At 45.7% G+C, this 26,618-nt stretch overlaps 1 protein-coding gene across 2 annotated transcripts in view; it reads right to left on the bottom strand.

Moving 5' to 3' along the window:
• Positions 1–26,618, bottom strand: part of Entpd1 (ectonucleoside triphosphate diphosphohydrolase 1) — a 127,501-nt gene that overhangs the window by 4,610 nt on the left and 96,273 nt on the right. For both annotated transcript variants that reach the window (XM_017589665.3, NM_022587.2), the window contains exons 2-9: positions 26,270–26,397; positions 18,528–18,645; positions 15,774–15,924; positions 14,031–14,190; positions 12,901–13,137; positions 11,649–11,909; positions 6,257–6,376; positions 3,159–3,296 (exon numbers count right to left, since the gene is read on the bottom strand). In XM_017589665.3, coding sequence (XP_017445154.3) covers positions 3,159–3,296; positions 6,257–6,376; positions 11,649–11,909; positions 12,901–13,137; positions 14,031–14,190; positions 15,774–15,924; positions 18,528–18,645; positions 26,270–26,397 — 1,313 coding nt within the window. The remainder of the gene's footprint in view (positions 1–3,158; positions 3,297–6,256; positions 6,377–11,648; positions 11,910–12,900; positions 13,138–14,030; positions 14,191–15,773; positions 15,925–18,527; positions 18,646–26,269; positions 26,398–26,618) is intronic.

Genomic DNA, 26,618 nt, shown 5'->3' with positions numbered 1-26,618 from the left:
ACCTTTAAGTGTTCAGATTTAGGGGAGTCCTTACCTGGACTTAGAGACAACAGATCACGCAGTAGCATTTATCCCAAGAATATAAGTCGGAAACGACACCCTTCATAATAGACCCAAATAATATAAAGTACCTCGGTGTGACTTTAACCAAGCAAGTAAAAGATCTGTACAATAAGAACTTCAAGACACTGAGGAAAGAAATTGAAGAAGACCTCAGAAGATGGAAAGATCTCCCATGCTCATGGATTGGCAGGATTAATATAGTAAAAATGGCCATTTTACCAAAAGCAATCTACAGATTCAATGCAATCCCCATCAAAATACCAATCCAATTCTTCAAAGAGTTAGACAGAACAATTTGCAAATTCATCTGGAATAACAAAAAACCCAGGATAGCTAAAGCTATCCTCAACAATAAAAGGACTTCAGGGGGAATCACTATCCCTGAACTCAAGCAGTATTACAGAGCAATAGTGATAAAAACTGCATGGTATTGGTACAGAGACAGACAGATAGACCAATGAAATAGAATTGAAGACCCAGAAATGAACCCATACACCTATGGTCACTTGATTTTTGACAAAGGAGCCAAAACCATCCAATGGAAAAAAGATAGCATTTTCAGCAAATGGTGCTGGTTCAACTGGAGGGCAACATGTAGAAGAATGCAGATCGATCCATCCTTATCACCCTGTACAAAGCTTAAGTCCAAGTGGATCCAGGACCTCCACATCAAACCAGACACACTCAAACTAATAGAAGGAAAACTAGGGAAGCATCTGGAACACATGGGCACTGGAAAAAATTTCCTGAACAAAACACCAATGGCTTATGCTCTAAGATCAAGAATCGACAAATGGGATCTCATAAAACTGCAAAGCTTCTGTAAGGCAAAGGACACTGTGGTTAGGACAAAATGGCAACCAACAGATTGGGAAAAGATCTTTACCAATCCTACAACAGATAGAGGCCTTATATCCAAAATATACAAAGAACTCAAGAAGTTAGACCACAGGGAAACAAATAACCCTATTAAAAAAATGGGGTTCAGAGCTAAACAAAGAATTCACAGCTGAGGAATGCCGAATGGCTGAGAAACACCTAAAGAAATGTTCAACATCTTTAGTCATAAGGGAAATACAAATCAAAACAACCCTGAGATTTCACCTCACACCAGTGAGAATGGCTAAGATCAAAAACTCAGGTGACAGCAGATGCTGGCGAGGATGTGGAGGAAGAGGAACACTCCTCCATTGTTGGTGGGATTGCAGACTGGTAAAACCATTCTGGAAATCAGTCTGGAGGTTCCTCAGAAAATTGGACATTGAACTGCCTGAGGATCCAGCTATACCTCTCTTGGGCATATACCCAAAAGATGCCTCAACATATAAAAGAGACACGTGCTCCACTATGTTCATTGCAGCCTTATTTATAATAGCCAGAAACTGGAAAGAACCCAGATGCCCTTCAACAGAGGAATGGATACAGAAAATGTGGTACATCTACACAATGGAATATTACTCAGCTATCAAAAACAACGAGTTTATGAAATTCGTAGGCAAATGGTTGGAACTGGAAAATATCATCCTGAGTGAGCTAACCCAATCACAGAAAGACATACATGGTATGCACTCATTGATAAGTGGCTATTAGCCCAAATGCTTGAATTACCCTAGATCCCTAGAACAAACGAAACTCAAGACGGATGATCAAAAGGTGAATGCTTCACTCCTTCTTTAAATGAGGAAAAAGAATACCCTTGGCAGGGAAGGGAGAGGCAAAGATTAAAACAGAGACTGAAGGAACACCCATTCAGAGCCTGCCCCACATGTGGCCCATACATATAGAGCCACCCAATTAGACAAGATGGATGAAGCAAAGAAGTGCAGACCGACAGGAGCCAGATGTAGATTGCTCCTGAAAGACACAGCCAGAATACAGCAAATACAGAGGCGAATGCCAGCAGCAAACCACTGAACTGAGAATAGGTCCCCTATTGAAGGAATCAGAGAAAGAACTGGAAGAGCTTGAAGGGGCTCGAGACCCCAAAAGTACAACAATGCCAAGCAACCAGAGCTTCCAGGGACTAAGCCACTACCTAAAGACTATACATGGACTGACCCTGGACTCTGACCCCATAGGTAGCAATGAATATCCTAGTAAGAGCACCAGTGGAAGGGGAAGCCCTGGGTCCTGCTAAGACTGAACCCCCAGGGCTATGAACTAGACTATGGGGGGAGGGCGGCAATGGGGGGAGGGTTGGGAGGGGAACACCCATAAGGAAGGGGAGGGGGGAGGGGGATGTTTGCCCGGAAACCGGGAAAGGGAATAACACTTGAAATGTATATAAGAAATACTCAAGTTAATAAAAAAAAAATTTTTAAAAAAAGAATATAAGTCAACACTACCCTGCATGTCAGCTAAATCTAAGAGAGATTCTTCTAACACAAGGAATAGACTGCCGGAGTGGAAGGGGTCTGGGATGTTAAAAATAAGGAAAAGGTTCTTTTAAATGAGCAACGTGTGCAAGGAAGTCAGTCTTACCATGAGAGAATGCACGAAGCTGCTACAGTCCTGATTCTATGCTTTGATTTGTCTGAGTTCGCTGTGTTTTAAGAGCTGGTAAACCTATTTTAGGCTTTAGCAGGCTCCAAGCTAGCAACACAAAGAACACCCTTTTGCTTCCCAGCAAGCAGGGGTCATAAAGCTGTTTGCTTCTTTACTCCTGGATGCCTGCAGGTGGCACTGTGGCAGAGCACGGCCGGGAGGTTATAGCCTAGGTCTCTAGGCCAGGTTGCCAAGCAACAACCCCAGCAGCAAGACTGATAAGAAACCAAGTTCTTCATTTCCTGGATCACAAAGGAGGCCTTTGGAAGGATTCTGAAGTCAGGACAGTGGCTAATGAAGCACTATTACATGAATGAACTGACTCTTTGAGAACCAGTTAAAGTTCTATGTGCAGAACAGCGAATCCCCGTCATTAGAGACAGCCTATGGCTGCCTGCTGTTCCCAGAAGGGCTTGACACAAATGCCAGCTGGTGGACTGGTGGAGCAGGCATCAAGACTAATCAAAACTAATTGGGTGGGCTCCCACATTTTCTAAGTTCAAAACTACTTTGTCTCCAACTTCCACACCCCCAACAGATTCCCAAGTTACCTTGCCCATAAAATGAATCTGGTCCCAGGAGGTTCCCGTGAAGTTATAGCCTTGCAGAAGGAGAGACAGGATGTAGGTCCCCGAGAAACAGTATTCACTCAGGTACTTCTCCTTTACTGTAGGATAAGATGCCTTTACCTAAACGAAAAATGAAAGAAATATCAAACCTCTACAGTGGGCAACTCGCTCTGGCTCCTTCTAACTACGAGACCCAGTGAAGAGACAAGAAAGTCCCCAGCTCCCATGGGTCTGAGGCTCAGGTTCTACCACAGGCTGTGGGGATGGTGCGTTACTCCTTCAGAGGCCTCAGGGTTTTAAGTTCAGGTCTCCTAAGGAAGCTTTTATTCCTCAAGGCTCTCTGTGAGAGGAGTGAGTGTGCTAGGGGAAAGGAAGTTCCTGTGGTCTAGGAGTTTCAGAAACAGCTTCAGCACCTCACCCCATGCCTTACTCAACAATCATGTTGGCGTATTAAAAGCTGTGAGAGCATCATCTGAGGGAAGTCCATGGGTCTGTGTTCAAGCAGTCTCTCACATGACATTCACAGAGTCGTTAGTCAGAGCTTCTAAGGGCATCTTAAGAAAATAATGTCCAACGAAATCTTGTCACTCAGGTTAGCTCAGAGAATAGCACCAGCATCCCTTTGGAAGGCCCCAATCTTCAACCCAGGTTACCAACTCGGAATCTGCATTCTCACTTGATGACTCTGCTTCTGTGTCTGTTTCTGCCCCCTCCCTCTCTCATATACCATCTATGTTCATCAAGAAAGTTGCCCTCCCTCTCCTTCCCTCCTGTCTTCTCTGTCTGGTTTTGGTATTAGGGTAATGTTTAACTTGCAGCGGCAGTCTGGGGGGATCACTTCCTGCTTGCTGTATGGAGTACCTGCTGCTGGTTCTTCATTAAAGGTTTAGTACAAATTCATCACACTTTCCTTGCAAATCAAAGCAGTAATACATTATAAAAGTCATGCACCATGATCATGTTTGGTTTCAGGTACCAAAAGATGTGAAAATGGTTCACCTAATGGAAATCAATGAACACGACATAGCATATAAAACACCATATAGTCATCTAAATAGTTACGGAAAAACTCTTTTATGAAACCCAGCAGACCTTCCCTTCTGATAAGAGCCCTGAAGGAATAGAAAGAGCACAGGAAGGCTGCCCACCACAAAGCAATAGCCAACATGGTATATACGGGGAAAACTAAAGGCATTTCCTCTGTCCACTCTCTCCACTGGGCATCAGTGCAGCACGAGGTTCTCAGTAAAGTGACAATGAGAGACAGAACGAAGAGAAAGAAGTCAAACCATTCCTACTGCAGACACGTCCATCATGCCCCATTCTTTTGACCTGATACTCACCAGAGCAATGCTACCAGAAAACACATCCATGTTACAATTTAGTCAAAGTAGTAGGATACGAAAATAAACACGCAAAAAAGTCAGTGGCTTTGCTATATATTAAAAATTATCTTACAGGGGCTGGAGAAATGGCTCGGCAGTTAAGAGCACTGACTGCTCTTCCAGAGGTCCTGTGTTCAATTCCTAGCCACCACATGGTGGCTCACAACCATCTGTAATGGGATCCGATGCCCTCTTCTGGTATGTCTGAAGACAGCTACAGTGTACTCACATACATAAATAACTAATTCTTTCAAAAAATGACCTTACAGACAAAAAAAAAAGCAAGAAAATAATCCCCACTCCCTGTGGCCTCAAATAAACAAAACAAAACAAACAGACAAACAGACAAACAAAAAACCAGCCTAGGAATAAACCTGATCAGAAAGCTGAGTGAAACAGCAATAAAAATGTTCACTCTGAGGACACTGGATAGGAAGGCCTCCCACCACATGGATCAGCACAATTTATGCTGTCAAAGGATCCCTGACAGGCCGTGGGCAGAGCAGAAATCAGTGTTGTCATGATGAGAAGACAGTACAAAGGTTCCTCAAAATCTATCAAATAGTACTGCATGGCCCAGCAAGTCACTAGTGTGTGACAGCACTGTCTGAAACAGTGCAGAGAGGCAATTAACCTATGTTCAGAGAAAATGAGGCTATATACAAAATAAAATGCTGTTAGCCCTACACACAACACACGTGCATACACACACACACACACACACACACACACACACACACACACACACACACACACACCACACAAAGCATGGAATCTCCCTTTTGTACAATACAGGTGAACCTAGAGATTATTTTGTTAAGTCAAAGAAACCAGACACAAAAAGGCAAATACTGAAAGACCTTTCTCATATGGAATACTAAAAAGTTAATCATTCATAAAGAAACTCATCATTATGTAATCAAGAGACTCAAAAAGATTTCATGGCATTGAGACAAGAAGCAGTGGTTATCTGAGAACAGGAAAAACAATGGTACAAGGAACAGTAGGAGATTGGTCAGGGGGTGAAAGGTCATCCCCAGACAGGATTAAGCTCGATTCTTTTCTTGCATGGCCGGTTTACTATAATTAGCAATAACAAAATAACAAAATTTAAAAATGTTGTTGAATGCTCTCACCACAAATAAATGGTACACGATTAAGGTAAAATTTATGACCATCATTCTGATAAATGAGCATGGTGCAAATATAACATTGAAATATATCATATAATTTAAAAATATGTCCACCAAATATAAAACAAAACGATAGAAAAATCACCTTTTAAAAATAAAGGAAAGACGGGTGGTGGGCTTTGGGGATAATCTTTTTTATCTGGCATAAAGGATAGATGTATCTGCTTCTTCTTTCTTTGAATCTTAACTGGCCATGGTAGCCACTTTGTATCCATGACAACAGAAAGGAAGAAGCAATGATGAGTTAGAAAGAAGCCAGTAACCCCACATGACCAGCTGTTTGTTGCAAAGCTGTGTTAAGTGAGAAATGCAGGATGTGGCTTAAGCCATTATACATCATCAAGGAGCAGTGATAAAGGCATTCCTGGGCCCACCCTCTGGCCTCCTCTATCACACTGGCTGGACCCTTGTCCCGCCAGCATGAGGTCACGTGCAGATTCACATCCTCCATGACACTGAGGATACCAGACCAATTTCACAGACGTGGCTTCTGGTCACTTACCTCCTCCCAAGGCTTTGAGCAAAAGTTTTTTGTTATCTCAGTCATTTTCTCCTGAGAGGAGACACTGTCGTTCGCCATCTTCTTAAAAAAGTCCATCACAAAGTAGAAAGCAGAAAATGCCTGTGGGGGCAGAGAACAGAGTTTCAGGCTGCATCCAACACGCAGGGGCGAGGACGCAAAGCCTTCCAGAGCTCAGCCCTGGCTCTAACAATAAGGGAGCCCTCTGCTGGCAACCCCGTGCTGCAAATAAGCTGTCCGCTCCAAGTTCAGCTAAAAATAAACCCAGTGAAAGTTTCCTGAAAGATACACAATTTACATTTTTTATATAGAACTCATATCTAGCTTAGCAAAAATAAGTAACTGTGTGCATTTGTGTGACTCGCAGTCCGTTTGTGTGACTCGCAGTCCGTTTGTGTGACTCGCAGTCCGTTTGTGTGACTCGCAGTCCGTTTGTGTGACACAGTCTTGTTTTGTTTGGTTTAGCCTTGACTTTTCCAGTACTTCCAGTCTAAACAGTTGTCTGGTCATATAGAGGGCATTCTGCTTTCATCCCCTTTCTAAGAAAACAACGAAGAATGTTAACACCAAATTTATCTACAAAGGAATAAAGATGTGTGACCAAAATACACTGAGGGGATGGTGGCACTGTTTAGACAAAGCCAAGGTAAGCACATTTTCGGAAACAGAAACAGGCTCACACTTGGAATCAGGATCCTGCCCCCAAACTGACCCCCTGACTGGTCCCTATCCCCCCTTCTGTGTTGTTCTGTTTGTCTGTTCCAACTTGTTTGTCTGCTTAGCAAACTCTGGGGTTTAGTTTGGCTCTGCCCTGACAGGAAGCTTTGTAGAGGCAGGGGTGGTGTCACTGGGGCCACTTTTCTCAGCATTTGTGTCCAAACGTTTATGTGGACTCAGCCCCTGGTTCCTGTGGGGTGTTCACTCCCAGACACTGCCAGGCTCCTGTTCAGACTTTAGTCTCTATTTTCCATGTACATTTTAATGTGGAATAAAGGTTCGTAAACTGGGGGTCACACCACAGATCTACCACAAGGGATTGTCGAATAAATTTTACACAGACTTTTCAGTTTACATCTTGATGTCCATTTTTCTGATTGGACGATCATTAGCTTTCCTCAAATTCTCCAGAATTGTGTGGTCCCCTAGGGATTAAACAAGACTGGATTGTAGAAGACATTATGTTAAATGAAAGAAGCCAGTCACAAAAAACAAATAGCATTTGATTCTGCTGGGATGATGGCGTCTGGCATAGCCTGGGCGGGGTGTTGTGGGTGCTATCATAGGAATGAAGAAAGGGAAGAGGTCCAGGGTCTGAACATCCTCTCAAAGACCACCCACGATCTTCGGAGAGTGTTCAACATGACAGCGCTCTGAAATCAAATCTCAGATCTCAGAGTGTTTCAGGCTGTGGGACATTTTGAATTTTGAAGACATTTCATCACTTGCTATCACGAAACCAAAAGGTAAACCTAAGAGAAAAGATCAAAATGTATGCACACCAACACTGGTGTGTGATAGTGTACAGTTAACACTATTACATAATTAACACCATGCCACAACACGGATGTGTTAAAAGTGTGCCACTAACAGTCAAGGGACAACTTAAATGTTGCAGTATCAAAGCGAGATAAATGAATCATGGTAGACCACATTGTACAATGGTAATATAGGTATGACCCCCTTTGTGTTGCTTTATGGTAAGGCTGAGGTGTTGCAAACCTCTGGTTGACATGCCACATTGTACTTCTGTTCTTCCCATGAACAGTTGTCTTTCTAGCACAGTTATACTATAGTAAAAACAGATATCTCTTACGGTGCCTGCATATTTCCACTTCATGCAAAATGCACAACACATAAAATATGTTCTATTTAACTGTCCCGGTCACTGGCAAGGCTTCTAATCAATAGATTACTAGCAGCTAAGTTTTTGAGGGAACCTAAAGTCTAGGCAGTAGCAATGGCAGAGAATACACTTCAGAGGCCCCTGACTGTCTTGTCATTACTGCCACCATGAGCTATGAGGCAAAGACCCAATAGCCACCATTGCCCTCCAAATCAGCACACAAAGTGCTCTGGCCCACACTGTGACTGTAGCAGCGGGTGACCAGAAATGGTCATTATGGAAGACTTGGTGACAGTAAATGGTGCTAAGTAAGAAATGGATGTGACTTCATAAGCAGGGGTGAGTGACAACAAGGAGGGTGTGCTTTGGTGACACCAGGTGCCACCAAAGATGACAACACCATTGAGCAACTTGTCAGCGTTCAGACAGATGGACAGACAGACAGACAGACGGACAGACAGTGGGGTTTTATGCTTCCAGAGGAGAAGAGGGCACACAGGCAACGTCTGTGACAGGATTTGCTGGACAGAGTGAATATGCAGCCGTTAGCAACGACGTAAGAGGTCTCCTGCACACTGATCCCAGAACTGCAGGGAAGGAGCAAGGGAAACACTCATCAGAAAGTGCTCTGTAGGAGACCAGGCCCCACAGTGCTAGCTAACCCCGCAGCACATGCGTTTCTGCTTACAGGAGTCCAGCCCTCCTGTGTGGAGTGTTGACAGTCTGTCTGGGTGTGGGACAGCAGAGGAGCCCAGTGCAGCAGACTCTGTATGGGGTAGGTGGTTACAGACCATGACTCTGCAGGAGCCTTCCCGCCAGAAGTAAGAAAAATGGGTAGCCATAAAAATGAGAAGAAAAATCCAAATGAGCCCTGAGGCCAGCATGTCCCCTCCTGAGGCCAGCATGTCCCCTCCTGAGGCCAGCATGCCCCTCCTGAGGCCAGCATGTCCCCTCCTGAGGCCAGCATGCCCCTCCTGAGGCCAGCATGGCCCCTCCTGAGGCCAGCATGGCCCCTCCTGAGGCCAGCATGGCCCCTCCTGAGGCCAGCGTGCCCCCTCCAGGTTAGTGTCACCTCACCTCAACTACTACCACAGAAAACTCAGAACCACAAAAGGACAAAGAGGCAAAAGCAGCTGATCCAACAGCTGAGAATCCGTGCATCCTGCAGCTGGGCACGGGTAACGGCCAGTCTATACCAGCCAGCAGTCCGACCACAGCCGTGAGCGTGAAGTCTCAGCAAAAAAAGGCAAAGGGAGACTGAAGTTGAGAGCTCAGGTGTTGGATTTCACCCGTTGGCCAGGTAATGAGGTTGGCATTAGCTAGGCAGCATGGAACTTTGGGCATTTCCTCAGGATGCCTCTCGTGGCTAAGAGCCTAGATTTTCTCATTGTACCTTTAAAGATTTTAGGTTGTTTCCTGTCTGGTCTGTTGAGATTATTTGAGAACTTCACATTTAACTTGTAATAAATGTTTCCAAACCTGATTTCTTTCAAAGGAGAAGAAGACAGCGTGGGGAGGGAGGAAGAGGAGGGGGAGAAAGGAACAGCTGGTGGCACATGTCTATCATCCCAACTACATACGTGGGAGTTGGAGGCAAGAGGATGCAAGTTCAAGGTCAGCCTGGACAACTTAATGAATTCCTGACTCAGAATATAAAATCTTCATTAAAATATTAATAAATCTTCAGTAAATGTGAAATAGTTGTATGTGGGTTTTTAATAGTGTTTTCTGTTGGCCAGCAGGGCGTACACATAGTCAAGCATTTTGAATGAGTTTTAATTATACTTCGCTATCTTTGCTCTTGTTTATGTAAGTGGTACAATGCGTTCTAAGAAATGATTTCTAAATTACCTCATAAATAATTCTCAACAGATGTTCTCTCCTTCCTGTTGGTGTTTCTAATTTGCTCTGACACTGGATTCAATCTAGATGCCGAGGGCACAACATAGCCAGACTGGAGGACACAGGCTGATTTGACTACTGCATTTACAGAGTGGCCATAGAGCATCAGGGCTGACCACAGTTATAGCAAAGCTTGCTTTCGCACAGCTCTGGGCCTCACAGCCTCAGATTAACCGGCATCGGGAACGACAGGAGTCCGCTTAGGTTTATCCTTCCTGGTTCCAACTATAGTGAAAAAGCCCTTAACTGTCTGCAGCAACCTTATCCATGTGCCTCCCTCTTGTGCCCGCTTCCTTCGTCTTCAAAAAGTTTCACTTGTCAGGGAAGGACCCTGGTGCCACAAAGTCCCATAGCAGGACACTAGTACCAGGCTAGTCATAGGGCACGGAAGCCATGTTCTGGTTTGGATTGATGCCAACAGCTGACCAACTACACTATAGCCACTGCTGCTGCTACCCCCTCCCAGGAGCCTGAGAGCCTGGATCCACGGCCCTCCCCACTGTTTCTCAGAGGCCAAGAGCACTGAGAGCACCTGTAGTTCACAGCACAGGAGTTCAGTCAGGTCTGATGACAACAGACCCCTCAGGCTTTTTATGTGACATTAGGTTGGGCATACAGGCCATATATACAAACAAACAAACACCTCTCATTCTGGGCTCCAGGGGCAGAACTAAATCTCCTCTCATCTGATCTTTTTCCTGAAGAGAGAGAAAGGTAGACAAAGGCCCCGATTCTTTGATTGGTATTATGGGTGACCAATGTATGCATCTGTAACTGTGGCTTTGTAATTGGCATTTGCTGGAAGTTAGACAACTCTTGCAATATACTTCTTAACTGTGATTACAGTAGTATCTGGTCTCAGGAAACAAACAGGCAGTCTGGATAATTAATAGAGCACGGGACACCTTTCCTCCTTAGCACCAACACCTTATCTTATGTTGAACAGATTAGGAAAAAAGGAATTAGGAGTCAGGATCCAATGATCATGCAGCCCTCCAAACCGTAATGAAACGGATACTTGTTTAAGTTCTCCCCTCGTGGTTTCCCAATCATCTGCTTCCCAGACGCTTCTTAGAGAAGAAATCCCTCGGTGGGCTCATCCCATGCCTGGTGCTACTTCTGACATGTAGGGTGTTGCTTTTAGCAGACTCTGATGGGGGCATATCCTGCAGCTAGCCTTCTTCCTTGTTTATGGAACCCTCATTTTATCCAGGTAGATAGATCAAACAATAATTAACCTAAGCCAAACATGGTATTTTTATCAGACAGCTTCGGGATATGCATTTCACCATGGTCTGGCTGACAGACGTGGAAAAGGTATGTGTTGTCTCTGGTGCGTGAGAGAGTTGCATGAAGAAAAACCTCTTTCCTACCTTGACTTGGCTTGGGGGTGGGGGACGTGATGCTTGGAGCAGCAGCCATACTTTTTGCATCATGAAGAAACTCAAGAAGATAAAGGAGAAGGTGATCCCAAGCATTGACGTTGTTGGGACAAATAACACAGGCCTAGTTATATCCAGACATGGCTGTGCGTAGGTTTACACTATTTAAATACATTATAGGCATGTCTTGTACAACTTGTAACACCAAATGCTCTCACCAATATATGTTGCCATTGCACAAACTTACCCCAAAACTCCCCTGGAGAGGTGGTAAGAAGACACCGTTGAAGGCACACTGGGAGTAAGGGCAGTGGCTGTTGTTGAAGAGCTTGAGGATGCTCTGGTGGCACTGTTCGTAGTCTCCAGTGCCCTGGACTTGAAACTGATTAAACGGTAGCTTCTTCTCAAATCTCTTGGTGCAGGGAGTGCCATAGAGTTCGCTTACATTCACAACCTTCTTATATCCTGGGTAAAAGCACGGGTCCTTGAGAATCCCACCACTTGAAACCTGGATAGAAGAAGCACTTGAATGCTAACTGATCATACTCAAAGGGTGCCCCCATATCCCTGGCCTGCCCTCACCGCCCTTGTAAAACCTGAACCCAGAAATGCCCTGAGCTGGGAATGTCTCTGGCCTCTCAGTGCTGAGCACACAGTAGGTTTACAAGCAAGAATCCCCAGAAGACTCTAGCCTAGGTGTACCTGTGTCTGCATGTTATCCCCTTTCTTCCTCCCCAACCAGACTGGGAGCTTCAGGAGTGGGATGATGCCTTAGGTCTTTTATTCCAGTAACGAAAAAATAAATAAATAAAAGGTCTTAAATCCTGAGGATAAAAGGAGGCTTTGCATCAGAGCCCTGTGGACTTTGGAGTCCAAGGCACCGCTCAGCTACACTTGCTCCTAGGTGACAGCCTTGATGGTTTTAAGAACAACAGAGTTCATGGAGGAGAGAGAACTGATTGTCCTTCCCTAGAGATGGGACAGCTGGATGTGACAACTTCCCTCTGTGTTTATTTGCCAGGGAGTGTCTGGTAATCTCATTACATCAAGCATTTATTCTTGCATCCAAAATGCAGAAGGCATCTGGGGACAATAAAGTATTGATTGACAGATTCTGTATTTTCCCCACAGTGTTTTTCTTTTCCCTCTCTGATTACAAAAGAATGGTGCAGACAAACTTATAAATGACCACTCCTCCCCTCAGCAATGGTCTAGTGTGGAATCTGAATTATCATCACCACTGGGACAAGAAATTAATTCCCAAGGAGAGGTCTGAGTGGTATCCTTGGAGATAGCACAGTAAACAAACATGGGAGGGCTGTCTGGGTGGACCGACTCGCAGGGGTCCACCAGATGTAGCTTGGTGTCCTGCCTGAGAAGGCCTGCGGAGTGCAGTGGCCAGCTTTGGAGCAGTTACTGAATGACGAAGGGGAAATAACAGGATGTGGGGGCCGAGGACCAGATGTGGGGAGAGCACAACCGAATTCAGTTGCACTTGCCTGAATGTCCTGGGCCAGTTTCTGCCAGAGTGCCTGATCCTTCCCATAGCACAGGAAGCTGTGTGTGTACACGGTGTAGTCCGTGCCGTAGAGACGGAACTGCAGGGAGGTTTCTGGGGCCTCTAGAGTGCTGTTTAGGGGCACGAAGGTGATCTGTGTAGAAGCTCCGCCAAGATCCAAAGCGCCAAAGGTTGCCTGTTTCTGGCTGTCTGAGATGAAGTTTAGCCAACTCTGTTCCTGAAAGAAAGAGGAGTACTAGAAGTCTCTGGACGTCCTGCTTCCCGAGATGCAGAACCAGGGGCAGAGGGTCAGGCAAAGCCTACTGTGGTTCCCAAATCAGTTCCAGATCAATGGCCAGCAAGAGGACTCTGAGGCCATAGCTCAGAGAACAGCAGAGTGGGGCCAGGAAAACGATGGTTTCACAAACGAGAACAACCCCCCACTCAGTCACCAGCTCAGTGACCTGGGCCAAAGAATATTCTATCTTTAAGCATCGTTACGGGGGCTCTGCTAGTGTGGGTGGTGATGTGCCACCTGGGGAACGTCACACCACGGGCAGACCGCTAAACATGCCTCACTTCGCAAATGCCGTTTCATTTTACTTTGCTTCAAACCTAGTCTTACTGTGTTGTTCAGGCTGGGCTCCAAATCGCAATTCTCCTGCCCCAGTCTCTCACGAGTCTCTGCCCAGTTAGTCTTATTTTTTTTAATTGGATTAAGATGCTATCAAATGAAATATATTAGGGAGCTGGAGAGAACTCGGTGGGTGGTTAAGAGCCCAGGCTGCCCGTGCAGAGGACTGGGGTTTGATTCCTAACACTGGGAGGCTCACAACTGCGTGCGACTCCAGTTCCAGGAGATCCGACAGCCTCTCCTGGCCTCTGGAGACACTCATGTGCAGGCACACACACAGATGCTCACACATACACATAACTTTTAAAGATAGATTCTTTAAAGTAGATTTTATTTTCCTCTGTGTCTGCCTGAGATGATCACACCTCGGTAAATGTACTTCTAGTAATGGCTACGAATGTAGGAGTATGGAATTCGTTCATTTATCCACCATTCCCCTTGCTAAGGACCCAAGACAGTAATGGCACCGACCGTCCTCCGTGGTACGAGGCGCTTACCTGAGTGAATCTGCCCAGCAGATAGTTAATAGTAATCCACCCATAGGCCCCTTCCTCCTGCCCAGTGATGATCTTGGCGCCCTGGAAGTCAAAGGGGTAGCTCTTCAGGCTCCTCGACACTGCAGCCAGGACTTCGTCTGCCGATTGCTTGCTTTCCATTCTACGCAGGGGAAGAGATGGTGTGATCTTTCGGCCTTGCCCTTTGTTTTGTTTTGTTTTCTGTTTGTTTTTTGTGTTTTGTCTTCGTAGTTATGCCTACCCATTAAACTAGAGAACCTAACACACCAGACTGGAAGGCAGGAGGACCCTGTGCATGGCTCTGTCTCTCCAAGTGCAAATCCTGCAGTTGGATTTGAGAAGTATGTTTTTAAAGTACCAATTTGGCTTTGTTCCCAGGCTCAAAACGGATCACGGGTCCCTTTAAATGGCAGTGGAGGTAGATTAGCATTATCTGGCCATATTGGGCGCTGGGAGGTGAGGTTTTAGCTACCACTGTGCCCCTGCTTCTTTACATCTTAGTCTCTGAGTAACATCACTTAGGGCAGTAGAAATGAGAGCCAGATGCCCAAGTTCCCCTGAAGCCAGCCTGGGAAAATATTACTCTTACTATTGGGTCTGTTTGAAACTTCAAGACATGAAAGGGGTCTTCAGGGTTAGCATATGAAGATGAAATGTGACTGTCCCAAGGCCCAGTCTGAAGCCCAGAGAGGCTCTCAGTGGAATGAAGCAGCAGCTGGGGCGTCTCACAGACACAGTTCCCCTAGCCTTCCTGCTCCACCTACCCTCAGTACTGATAACCGAGTTGCATTCTTACAAGGTTTCTCACGTCTCCAACCTTCCGGGCATAGTGCACAAGGTACTTTCTGGTCTCCATCCTGCCACCCACGGCTCAAGCTCTGCCACTTCCCAGCCGTGTGGTTTCTGGTGAGCAACTTAACATTTCTAAACCCACCCCCACCTCACCCCCCACCCCCCCATCTCTGTCTCCTTTCTCTGTGGACCCTTTTACAATCCTCACTCTGCCCTGGCTTCTCACCTCCCTACCTTTATACATCCACTGGAGCACAAACCCATGATGCCAGGAGCTTTTGTCCCCAGCACCTAGGACCATCTGTGGCACATAACAGCACTGACAGATGTCTGACTAGATGGACGCTGAGCTTTGCCAGAGCTGGCCTCCCCTCCCCTCCAGCCCCTCCTCCACTCAGGCAGCCCTGATGTGGCAGGCCCTTCCTCCTGCCTTCCATCCTGAGCAATCCCACAAGCTCCCTGGGCAGCTTTGCACACTCCTGTTAGCCAACAGATCGCCCTAGATAGAAGTCTAATTTCCTGAGGGCTGAGTTTTCCTCTCATGTACTGTGAACTGAGGGAACCCCCGTGCCGCACCAGACGAACGGAATCTGATGCACACAACACACAGGGATATTAATGGGATGGGGAGACCAACCAAGCTTTGCTAGCTGTAGTTACTTGTCTTGGGACATGGGTGGGTCTTCTTTTACCTTCTTCCTCCCAGATAGTGAGTCTATCTTCAACCCCAAATTTTGGAGGGCATGGCCTTAATCTTTCTAAGGCTTCCCCAAGGGAGACAGGCAGGCTCTTTCAGATACTTAAAACTTGTCGTTATATAAACGTAATAGAACTTATTTTCTAGCACAGGATTTGGCATGTGAGGCAGTTACAAGGCCCCTAGTGTCAGCACTGCCTCAGGCCCAGCACACTGGTCTCTACATATCGCTCTACCTGAGCAAGCGCATGCCCGCGGTGGCTCCCAGGTACACGGGTGTCTGGTGCTGTTTGGACGCTGGTATCCGCTCAGTGGACATTTTCATGCATTCAGCCAGATATGCAGCTATTTCATCTGTTTTCTGAGCGTATTTTGAGATTCCGGGACCTAAGGAAAAAAACAGAAAATGAAAACGTTTAAAAGAGAAAGTGTGGGGCACGTGTCTTGACCAAATCTTTTAAAAAGCGTTTGCTAAGAAAATGGAAGGAGGCACTTCTTGACATGAGGTACTCTGGGTTGTATTTCTTAGCGGGAAGAGAGGTTGCAGTCAGAAGCACCTGGTGATGAGCGAGACACCCTTTGGGTGTATCTGTGAGGCTGTTTGCCAAGAGGTTTACCTGGAGAGGAAGAATGCAGACTGCAGCCTTCTGGGGATGGGGTTCTAGACTGAATGAAAAATGGGGGAGGAGAAAGCTGGTGAGACCCTTCTTCGGCTTCCTGATCTGCCCAGATGTGAAAAGCTCCTGTTGCCATGGTTTCCCCACCATGACGGACTGTTTCCCTTAGAACCACAAGCTAATGTAAGCCCTTCTTTCCTTAAGTTTCTCTCTCATGTATTTCATTATAGTCGTGAAAAAAAGTACCTAATAAATGTATAGTATTGTAATTTTTTAAAATCTTGTAATTTTAAATTTTTGCTGGTAAAACAGGGTGTTCATCAATTTAGCCACAAGGTGGTGCTATTTCACATCCTCTGACACCAATGCAGCTCTTAGAGTAGCTTCTCTGTTAGCTCTTTTGAATGCTCCTTCCACAGAGTTGTAGTGAGCAACATTAGTTCCTAGAGGCCCTAGGTTAAGATGACATTTAGCGCAAAAGTTAAAGCACCCGACACACTGGCCTTTCCTGAAAAGGCAGAATGGCCGTTAACTAGCTATGTCATAGAGTATGCCCTTAAAATTTATGGAGTTTCTTTTTTTGTTAGAATAAACAGAACAGAATCTGCAAGTCCTGAGAGTCTTTCCTGCTCCAGTACCCTGCCTTCCTCCTAAGACTGTTATTTCAATTTTAGAGCAAACTAACGGTTGCTATGGAGAGGGCTGGAGCCAAGACTCCTGTTTCCATCTTACTCTGAGGTGAATTCCACAGTGCTTCCTATCGAGAATTTGCCTTCAAGATGATTATTGAAATGGGCTTCTAAACAGCCTGTTTGTGTGACAGAATGAGAAGCCCATGCTCTGATCGCAGCTCACTTCTGATTCAGGAAGTCTGTTCTTGGTGTCTCGCTAACTGTATTTGTTAGTCCAAACACACACATTCATGAGGTGAACCTCAAAAGAAAGACATCTGTGGAACCTTTGGGAACTCAGGGAGCACTGCCTCCGTAGCAGCAAGGCCTAAGTGTTGGCACACCAGGCCCCAGGAAAAGTGGCTTTTTCTCTTTCTCCCTGCCCGGTTTCTTGGCAAAGTATTAAAATCCGTGGAAGCTATTAGCCATCAGATTAAAAGTCACTTCTCTTCTGGGATCCAGATTACCTGATTGAAAAGAAACAGTGTGTTCTTGGCTCAAAAGGCCAATGGAGACAAAGATCACAGGGGTGCATGTCAGATAGCAGGACAAAGCAAGTCAGGGGAGCTGAGCGGTCAGCCATCCTCCGGGTGGGGATGGGGAGGCTGGGGGGATCGAGTTATCAGCATATAAAGCAGTGCTTCTGTGGGAGCTTCTAGTGCAGTTAGGGGCCTGGACCACCAGCTGGACTCTCGCCAGTTACAGGGGACTAATCCAACAGGCTTTTGCTTCCTTCCCTGGAAAAGAAGATTTAAATGACCCTAGCCCTAAAGGCCTGTGATCTGCTCTTCCCCACATCTGAAGAGAACCAAAGTTGCTGAGATTTTCCTCCAAGTTGCAGTCTGAGTCTAAAAATAAGAAGGGCAGGTGAGCATCCCCACAGAAGCACCAGGAAACTTGGTAAAAATGCAAACCCCCAGGCTCCCGCCCAGACCTGTGGCTGAGGAGAGCACCCACCCTCACCCTGGGTAGTTCTGGGCCATTGCAAGTCTGAGAACCACTGGCTTGGACGTGGATCTGACAGCCAGCTCCATCAGCTGCCAGCTTAAGTAACGTTAAACAAGTGGCGGGAACTGTCTTAACCTTGCTGTCCTCGTTTTTAAAACAGGGCTGCTGCTGCTCACCCAACAGACCTGGAGAGTGAAAATGGGTGCTGAGTTCATGGATACGGGATGCAGGATTCATCCTGCATGCATGATACAGGGATGTAGCTCTACTGACGAGAGCCAGAATTGCTCAGCTCTTGTGCATGCATGTGTGCGTGCGTGCATTTGTGCTTTGCTGAGACCCTAACCTCGAATCATGAATAATCATGAATATTAAGCCTGCACGGTACACTAAGCTACACTTCCAGATATTTTAAAATTTGCTCATTTTTCCAGGGTTGATTTCAATATTGCTGTCATTATTGGAAGTAATAAGGACTGAACACAGGGCCCCGTGCGTGTGAGCATATGTCAACTGCGGGGCTACATCCATGTCTTGTTTAGGGCAGAGTCTTACTAGGTTGTCCAGGCTGGCCGTGAACTCATTCTGTGGTCCAGGCTGGCCTGAAACTGATGATCCACCTGCTTACCAGCCTGTGCTAATAGGCCTGGCTCAACGTCACTCTATAGTGATAATAAAATACCAACGACAGACCCGACGTGTTCCTCGATTGGCTCTCGTGCCCGCTCTCCCCATCCCCTGGTCCCCGTCTTACCTTTCACTTGGCATTCTTCTAACTGCTGCACCACTCCTGTATCATTCTCCTTCTCAGCCGGCCACTTGTAGATGTACAGGTTGGTGTGAGACGACCCGGCATCCAGCACAATCCCATACTGAGGGCGAAACAAGTTCAAAACACTTATCAGCCTGACACCACACTGCTCCCCATTTAGCTTGCAAAGGAAGTGGACAGAGACAGGAATTTCCAAACCATAGAGAGAAAGTACTCTCTCTAAGCTAACTGGAACATTTGGTGTGAGAACTACAGCGGCTGTCCCCAGTGCTGGCTGCACCTCACAAACTTCCGGGCCTTACCCAGGGCAGGCCTGAGACATGGGGCTACTCAGAAAATGCCCAGTTACTCTAGTGTAAAGCTGGGATCAGTCCCACATGCTGAAGCTAAGACACTGTGAAAGAAACAGAAAACAAACCCAGGGCTTCTCAAACTTGTCCACACCCTGGCATCAGCTAGAGCTCCAGGGGCTGATGCCCCGTCCCACCTCAGACACTGGTTTAGAGTGGACCACTCGACAGCAGCCTCATGAGACCCTGTGGGGCTGCAAGGTGCGGACAAGATGGCGACCACTAAGCTGACCCACAGAGGCTGCAGAGACGAATAAATGTGTTCAACAGATTTGGGTTCAGTGGGTGCGGAGTTATATTTTAAAGAGAGAAGTGCTAAGTGGGCTTGCTTTTCTAATTCAGGAAACTGTAAAGCTGTGTGTATCAGAACATATATACTTCATGTCTGCAGCTCTTTAAAAGGAGGAGAAAGTTGCAGGAGTCAATGATATCGGGGAAATGGAGCATAGGGAGGCAGCTCGAGCAGCAAAGGCCTTTGAGCCCCAGCGCACACGTCAAAAGCCGGGCATGGTGCTGGGCCTGCAGTCCTGGCAGCCTGAGGCCCCGGGTGGGTCGGAGGCTCACGGGTAAGCTGGCTTCTCCTGAGCAGCAAGGCCCAGGCGCCAGGGAGGGCTCCGTTTCAGAGAATAAGGTGGATGGTGCCTGTGGAGGAATGTCGCCTGAGGCTGTCTTCTGGTCTCCACATGTATGTGCACAAATGTGTATGTCCATACATGCACGTGTACCCGATGCACAGAAAACAAGAAAAGGCGGCATAAATATGAAGTAGGTGGTTAGAGGGAAGGGGGCAGGAGCAAAGGCTCCACACTGGGTGTCACAAGTGTGTGGATGATGTGCCAAGCAGGGATCAATCGTGTGAAGCGTTTTAGACATGAATTATTTTATTTGAACTCAGAACAATGCCAAGAAGTAGAGGCTATTTTTATCCTTTTTATACAGATGAGAAACTACCAGAAGGTAGTTAATAAGTCGTCTGATTTAGGCTCAGAATCAAGAGCTTGTCCGTGGAACACAGAGCAAGGGCTGAGCGTCGGGCTTCGTGGAGATGGTTCTTCTAGAGACATCTGTAAGGACAACACTAACAGTGTACAGGCGAGAGGATGCACCCAGTGAGCTTCTGCACTGTGCACACCCACCCGACGTTAGCAGGATCAAGATACTGAACACTTGCCAGCCCAGCAGGCCTCCTGAAGCTCCTTTTAGTCAGTTTACCCAAGGAGCAATCACTGCTCTGACCTTTGTCACCAAAGGGTAGTCTCATTCACTCTACACTACAAAATGCATCTGAATACCGTTCTTTATTCATGCTTTTCCAGTGCTGTAGAGTATTCCACTGTGTGCATACACTGTGGTTTTATTCGTGGTAATGTTGAAAGACATTTGGATTATTTCTAATTGAAACTATTAGGAATATAGCTACTTTGAACATTCGTGAGCTTTCACTTTTCTGAAATAAAAGCTTTCTTTTTTTTTTTCTTTTTTAAGCTATCTCTCCCATGGAGTAGACAGTCAAATGTCCATATTGGTCAATTAATATTCACTAAATTGGGGATAAATCTGTTATTGACTAGTGATGGCTTCCATGGGCTCTACAAGGCTAACATGATGGCACATGTGGTTTGTTTGTTTTTGCATAAACGTAAGTGGTGACCTGTGAGTATGTATGCTCACATGCATGTGGCCTCATGAAAGTGAGTGTGTGTGGAGGCCTGAGGCTGATACCAGGAGTCTCCCTCAATTCCTCTCCATCTTGTTCACTGAGGCAGGGTTGCCAATACAGCTAGTCTGGTCTGTCTGGCCAGTTTGCTACTGGGATCCCCCATCTCCACCTTCTGAAGGGTAGGATTATAGACAGGCTGCCAGGGCCTCCAGCATGAATGTGTTCTGGGAATCAGAACTCTGGTTCTCATGATACAAGTGCTGTATCAGACCCATCTTTCCAGCCCTTCCACATTCGTTCCTTAATCATCTCTAGTGGGAAAGCGAAAGGATGAAAAGCAGAGCAATGGTGCCTTTTGGGTTGTGTAGTTCTGGAAAAAGACTGTATATTTGTAATATGAATTTATATTATAAGTTCATATTGTCTCATCTAATAATACCTAAGAGCTTACTGGAAGAAAAGACAGGGGTGAGAATTTAAAAGATCTCCCTGGGCTACTAAGTATAACTAAAGACAGAGCCTCTTGGGACCCAAAGTCATTCCATTTCACTAGAGGGCAGCTCTGTACAGACCTCCTGGGGATCCTTCACCCGCCAATACCTCCTCAGGGTTCTCTGCCTCCTTATGCACAGTGCAGGCAGTGGGGGATCTCTTTAGTAATTAGCTTTGTGTACTCAAAAAGAAAAGGATCTGAATACATGCCCTGAGCACAACCAAGAAGCAACAGGGCAGGCCCCTCTGAATCACGAGAATCCAGGAACTGCCTTAGGTGATCATGGTGGGTGGGAAGGAATGCTGGTTGGGGTCCAAGGCCTTTAGACCCTCCCAGGATTTGAGTAAAGGCTCTTGGGTTACACAGTGAAATTTTCAGCAGAGGCCCTGAGTTCTTCCTACCAGAAAACGCTCCAGCCACAGTGGCTCGTGATAAGAGCTAGAGAGACTGCAGCAAGAAGACTTTATCTGGAATCAGGACGGCCCATTCTTTCTATTTTTGTTAACATGGAAGCCTCCTCTCCAGGAGAGCCAAAAAGCTGGCCTTGCTTCTGTCAGCCTGTATCTCTAAGACCCTACACAGCGAGACAGTGGAGAGAGGGAAACATTACCACGTTTGTTTGCAAGTATTTAAGAAAGTGGCATGGGACATTCCACAAGAACAGAGGACAACCCGCCCTGTGCATGGCACTGGAAGGCTAATTTGTGAACCATGCCTGCTAAGTGCTGCTTTGGGTTACCTCCTAAAGTGTTTCATAGAACAAACAGTTGACATTTTGAAAACAGCTAAAACTGGACAGTTTAACTAAGTCTCCACACTTGGGGAGGTTGCCTCTTGTGGCTCCAATGTCCCCAAGTGTCCCAATAGTCCCATCTTGTGCTCTGTCCACCACCACCACAGCACTCTGCAGAGCATGCTCCAGGGCACACTGGGTCACAGGATATCAGCAAATCAACATCGCCGGAAGTTTGAGGAATGTCCCTCTTCCTCCTTCCTGGACTCATCGTCCCCTTAGCAAGTGACTCTAGGGAAATTTGACTATGGGAAGAAACAATGTTTTCCTGTAGCACATATGTAAAGCAGTTCTAAAATTCCATAAGTATCCCTTCCATGTTAAAGAAAAATAAGATTCCAATGGTAAGGAAGAAATATGCATTTTGTTATTATTATTATTTTCATTATTATTATTATTATTATTTCAATAGTACTTTCTATTTTGAGTAATAGAACTTATTATCACCTAGAAAATGAAGGGGAAAGACATTTAAAATTCCATCTAGGTGTTTTTATTGACACTTTATCACCAAATCTTTGCTTGCTTCCAGTCTTTTTAAGTGTGCATTTTCCATAAAGTAGTGGTCTTTCTGTACAAACCAGCTTGCTCTAAGCCACCTCCAGTCTCACGATCTAAAGCAGTGACCCCAGGGGCTGGCTTACACACTCCACCCCAAATGGCACAGCCAGGTGCTTTGCTCAATGCTTTCCTCTCCAATGTGAACATGTTTGGAACTGAGTCCCGTGTGTGCACGCTGGGAGGAGGGGCCTCACGGGAGTGTTCAGGACGTGAAAATGCTACTTTCACGAGTAAATTAATGCTCACCCAATGAAGTGGGCTTTGGAACGATGCTGGCCTTTAGCCCACTCCCCATACGAGGAGTGGTGTCCCCCTGCCACAATGCGGCATCCAGGATGTCAGTTTGGAAACAGAGATTAGGCCCTTATCAGACTTGAAGTACACCTATAACAAATTCATGAACCTTGGGCTTCTGGGTCTTTACAAATATGCTTTAGTAGTAGTCTGTTGTAGCAGTCCAAAAGGGATAATGACTCTAACTACTGGGGCTATCTCACAGGGCTGCTTTAGAAAACCTGGATCTTTTAAACCCTCCCTCTTCCCCCAAGTGCTTGTAGCTTTAACGGTAACTTCAGCAGCCCTGTTGGTCTGGCTCAGGGAGCCTGAGCTTATAAACAAAGTTTATCTTTACAATGTGTTTCCAATACCCTATAAACAGGCTCGGCTAGCCACAGAGATGCCAGTGGGGACGATAAACATCTAGAAACTATTTATTCTTCTCTTCTTTCCTTAGTTACCGTCACTAGTTCCTGAATATAGACTCTTACTTTGTTGTTTTTAGACCTATGGTAAAATGTGCATAACATGAAATGCACTACGTGAGCTGTTTTAAAGTGGACCGTTTGTTAATTACACCCTCATTCCCGTACAGACGTTATCACCGTCCATCTCGACAGGCCGCTTTCACAGTGGAAAACGTGAAAATACGGAAAAGTAAAAATAACAAAAGATACTTTCACGGGCACTTAAGAGTGCAAGTCAAAGCAACTCTTTCAATTTCTCCATAAAAAGAGAATCAAAAATGCTAATTCCAGAGTATCATTTTAGCCTGATTTTTGGGGAAGGCCACCACCCTCAGTGACAGTGAGAAATCCTGCAGAGTTGGCTGGGAAACCCTAACATGCTACGGGGAAAGGGCCTTCTGTGGAGTACATCCTCCGTAAAAAAGATGTTCACAGCGGCCCATGCACATGGCTTCTGCTGTGCTACATTCCCTGACAAGCCACTGCTTGCTTTGCTCCATTTAATCCCAGCCTCCATCAAGTAGGTGTTCTTACTATTTCCACTCGGCATGCAGGGAAACTCAGGCTTAGAGGAAGAAATGTATTTGCTCACACTCACTGTTGTGGTTGGAATGAAAGCGCCCCGCCCCTTGAGCCTACTTCTGAATGCAGCCTGCTGGTTGGTATGGGGCCAGTTTGCAAGTCAAAATGTAGCATGCTCACGTTAAGAGTCATACCAACAGCCTGTGTCCCGTTATGAGCAGGGAGGTGAGGAGTGGCGGACAGAGCAAAACTCAAAGCATTTCCCCCACCGGGACCCATGGAGACAAAAGCACTCTTCTAAGGACAAAATTAGACATTGCTATTGCCTGTCCACTCCACTGAAGAAGCCTTTGTTTTCAGAAGCGTGAACTGGTCATCTAAAAAGATGACCTAGTACCGATACTCAGTAATTCTGACTTCCGTGGCAAGAGAATGCCTTGGGATATCTGTTAAAGACAGATTCTTGAACCTGCATTCTGAACACTCACACTCAGGGTAAACAGGATATCTGGAGCGTCCTGGGCTGATGGTCTGCCTCCTACACTGAGAGGCCTGTGTCCGAGAAGGGTGCAGTCCTTTCTGTTGAGATCCTGTTTGCTCTGCTGAGTCAGCAAACGTCTGTAGCATGGGCACTCAGGTCGGGGGCTGGACCGGCTGTGAGCTAACACCTGCACTGTGATTCTCTCCCCCCACCCCAGCGGAAATGCATACACGTTCCCAATGTTGCTCACTGGTACATCTCCAGAGCCTCAGAGTAAATGTTCAATGGCTATTTAGTAAATGAATGAGTACATACAATGTATGCAAAGACAAGGGAACTCCAGTCCCTTATGTTTAGAACTGAATGGCCAGGAAAGTACGTGAGCACAATAAAGTGCCCCAGGCACGAGGCTACCACCTCCTCAACAAGACTGAACCCAAACCATGGTAACCAGAAATAAAACAAGGCTAGAGCGTCTTCACAAAGCAGAGAGTCCGTGTACAAATGGCTGGATGAGGGCTGTCTTTTATAAGGTCATCTGAGAAGAGAATACACTCCGCTCTGATTGTCTGTGGGTTCTGCACTCATGGGGGAACAGCAGACCAGAATATGAGGAGCAAATACATTTTCTAAAATTTGTTCATGCTAACCCTGTACAATTTCTTCTTCCCATTGTTCCCTAAACTACATCGCATGGCCACTATTTACACAGACTTCTTCTTGTATTGGATTTCATGGGAAATCTAGAGGTGGTCTAAAATATATAGGAATTATATCTCAGGACCCCAAATAGGTTATATGCAAATGGAGCCCACTGGGTATCATCAAAGGCTCGACTAGCCACAGATTCTGGTATTTCAAGGTGGGTGTCCTAGAACAAATCCCCACAGATTCTGAAGGCCAACTGTGCTTTCTACCAATAAACTTCTTAACGGAGTTTAGCAGGCTGTGATAAATCATCCACACAATAAACATGGTCCTGCTTTTCTTTCCTAGTTTAGATTTTATAATACACTGTCTCATACACCATATTCATTCAACTGAGAGGTGAACCGTTTCAGAGATGTCTTCTAAGAGTAAACTGGAAAGCAGCGATGTCCAATAGACCCTCTCTGGTGGTGGGCATCTGTGCGTACTGTCTGTCGTTCCATTCTCAATATGTGATAGAAATCTACTGAAATCAGTGACTTCAACAAATGGCCAGCTTTTTGCTGTAGAACTATCTTTGTGCAAAATAAATCAGCAATATTACCACACTCGCTTCAATGGCAGTGGCTGCTCTTGGGATTCTTTTATTTAATGAAGGTCAAAGATCTGGCTCCCTTTCACCAAACAACACAACAAAACAGAAGCTCAGGACACTTGCAGACCACTGGAGGAGCCACCCCCGACCACAGCAAACACTGGCGACACAGAGCTCAAGTGTGCCTCCTCAATGGCCCTTCTCCCCAGTGATGCAATACTGAACATGCAAAAATGTCACCCAGTAAGGCCATCACTTGCTTCTGGAGCTGGTAAACAAATAGCAAAACCAAGATGTCATGAGACTTCAAGTGTGAGTGATGTCTTGCCAGAAAGCCAATGCCACTAAGCACTAAGAGGCAAGAGACCACCATCACTGAGCCACAGCCAGCCAGTTTCTGCCCTGACAAAGTGGCCGCTGTACACAGTACAACTGGGATGAATTTGTGTGACAAACAGACGCCAAGGGAACACCCACGCCTTGTCTACACGGCAAGTGATGTGGGTGGGTGGCAACGGTTTCAGAAACAGGACATGATCTGATTCCAGGCTCATAGGCCATCGTCTTCTCAGCAAGTAGGATACACTCCAAAATGTGTGTTCCAGGACCTGCCCCTTCTGCATATGTTACCTTCTGCATATGTCACTGCCCACATGACATATGTACTAGTGTGCTCACTGGCCTACTCATGTGAGGTGGACCCCAAATAGATATATTTATTGTCTTTTCAGTTTAAATGTAAAGTATATTTTTAAATTTATTTATATTACTTATATATTTGTTTTACTTATATAGTTATATATAAATTTATCACATTTTTAAATTAAACGATGAAACAAGATAATAACTGTATTGCAAACATTTGTGATTTTACTTGCCTTAACATTTTCTGGCAATGGTTTGTTCTGGGTCAGTCCCACAGCAATCAAAGCTATCACAGCCAAGACAGAGGAGAAACCAAGGATGATCAGAATATTTTTGGAGCAAAATCTCTTCACCTTAGAATCTAAAGCCAAAAACAAAACATAAATAAGAAATCAGCAAACAATTTTTTTTCTTGACCTTTTGTCTGGTTTTATGATGGCTATCCAGAAACGTTAATTAAGAAGCCTATCTGTATCCACAAGATACTTGTAAATCATTGGAAATAATTTAAGAATAAAAAGGTTCATCTGTACCATGAAGACCAAGGTTAAGTTGGTGGTGTGCAAAAAACAATGGACAAAA

The sequence above is a fragment of the Rattus norvegicus genome, chromosome 1, assembly GCF_036323735.1.
Source record: "Rattus norvegicus strain BN/NHsdMcwi chromosome 1, GRCr8, whole genome shotgun sequence".
NCBI classification, from domain to species: Eukaryota; Metazoa; Chordata; class Mammalia; order Rodentia; family Muridae; genus Rattus; species Rattus norvegicus.
This window is presented reverse-complemented; position numbering and strand designations above follow the sequence as displayed.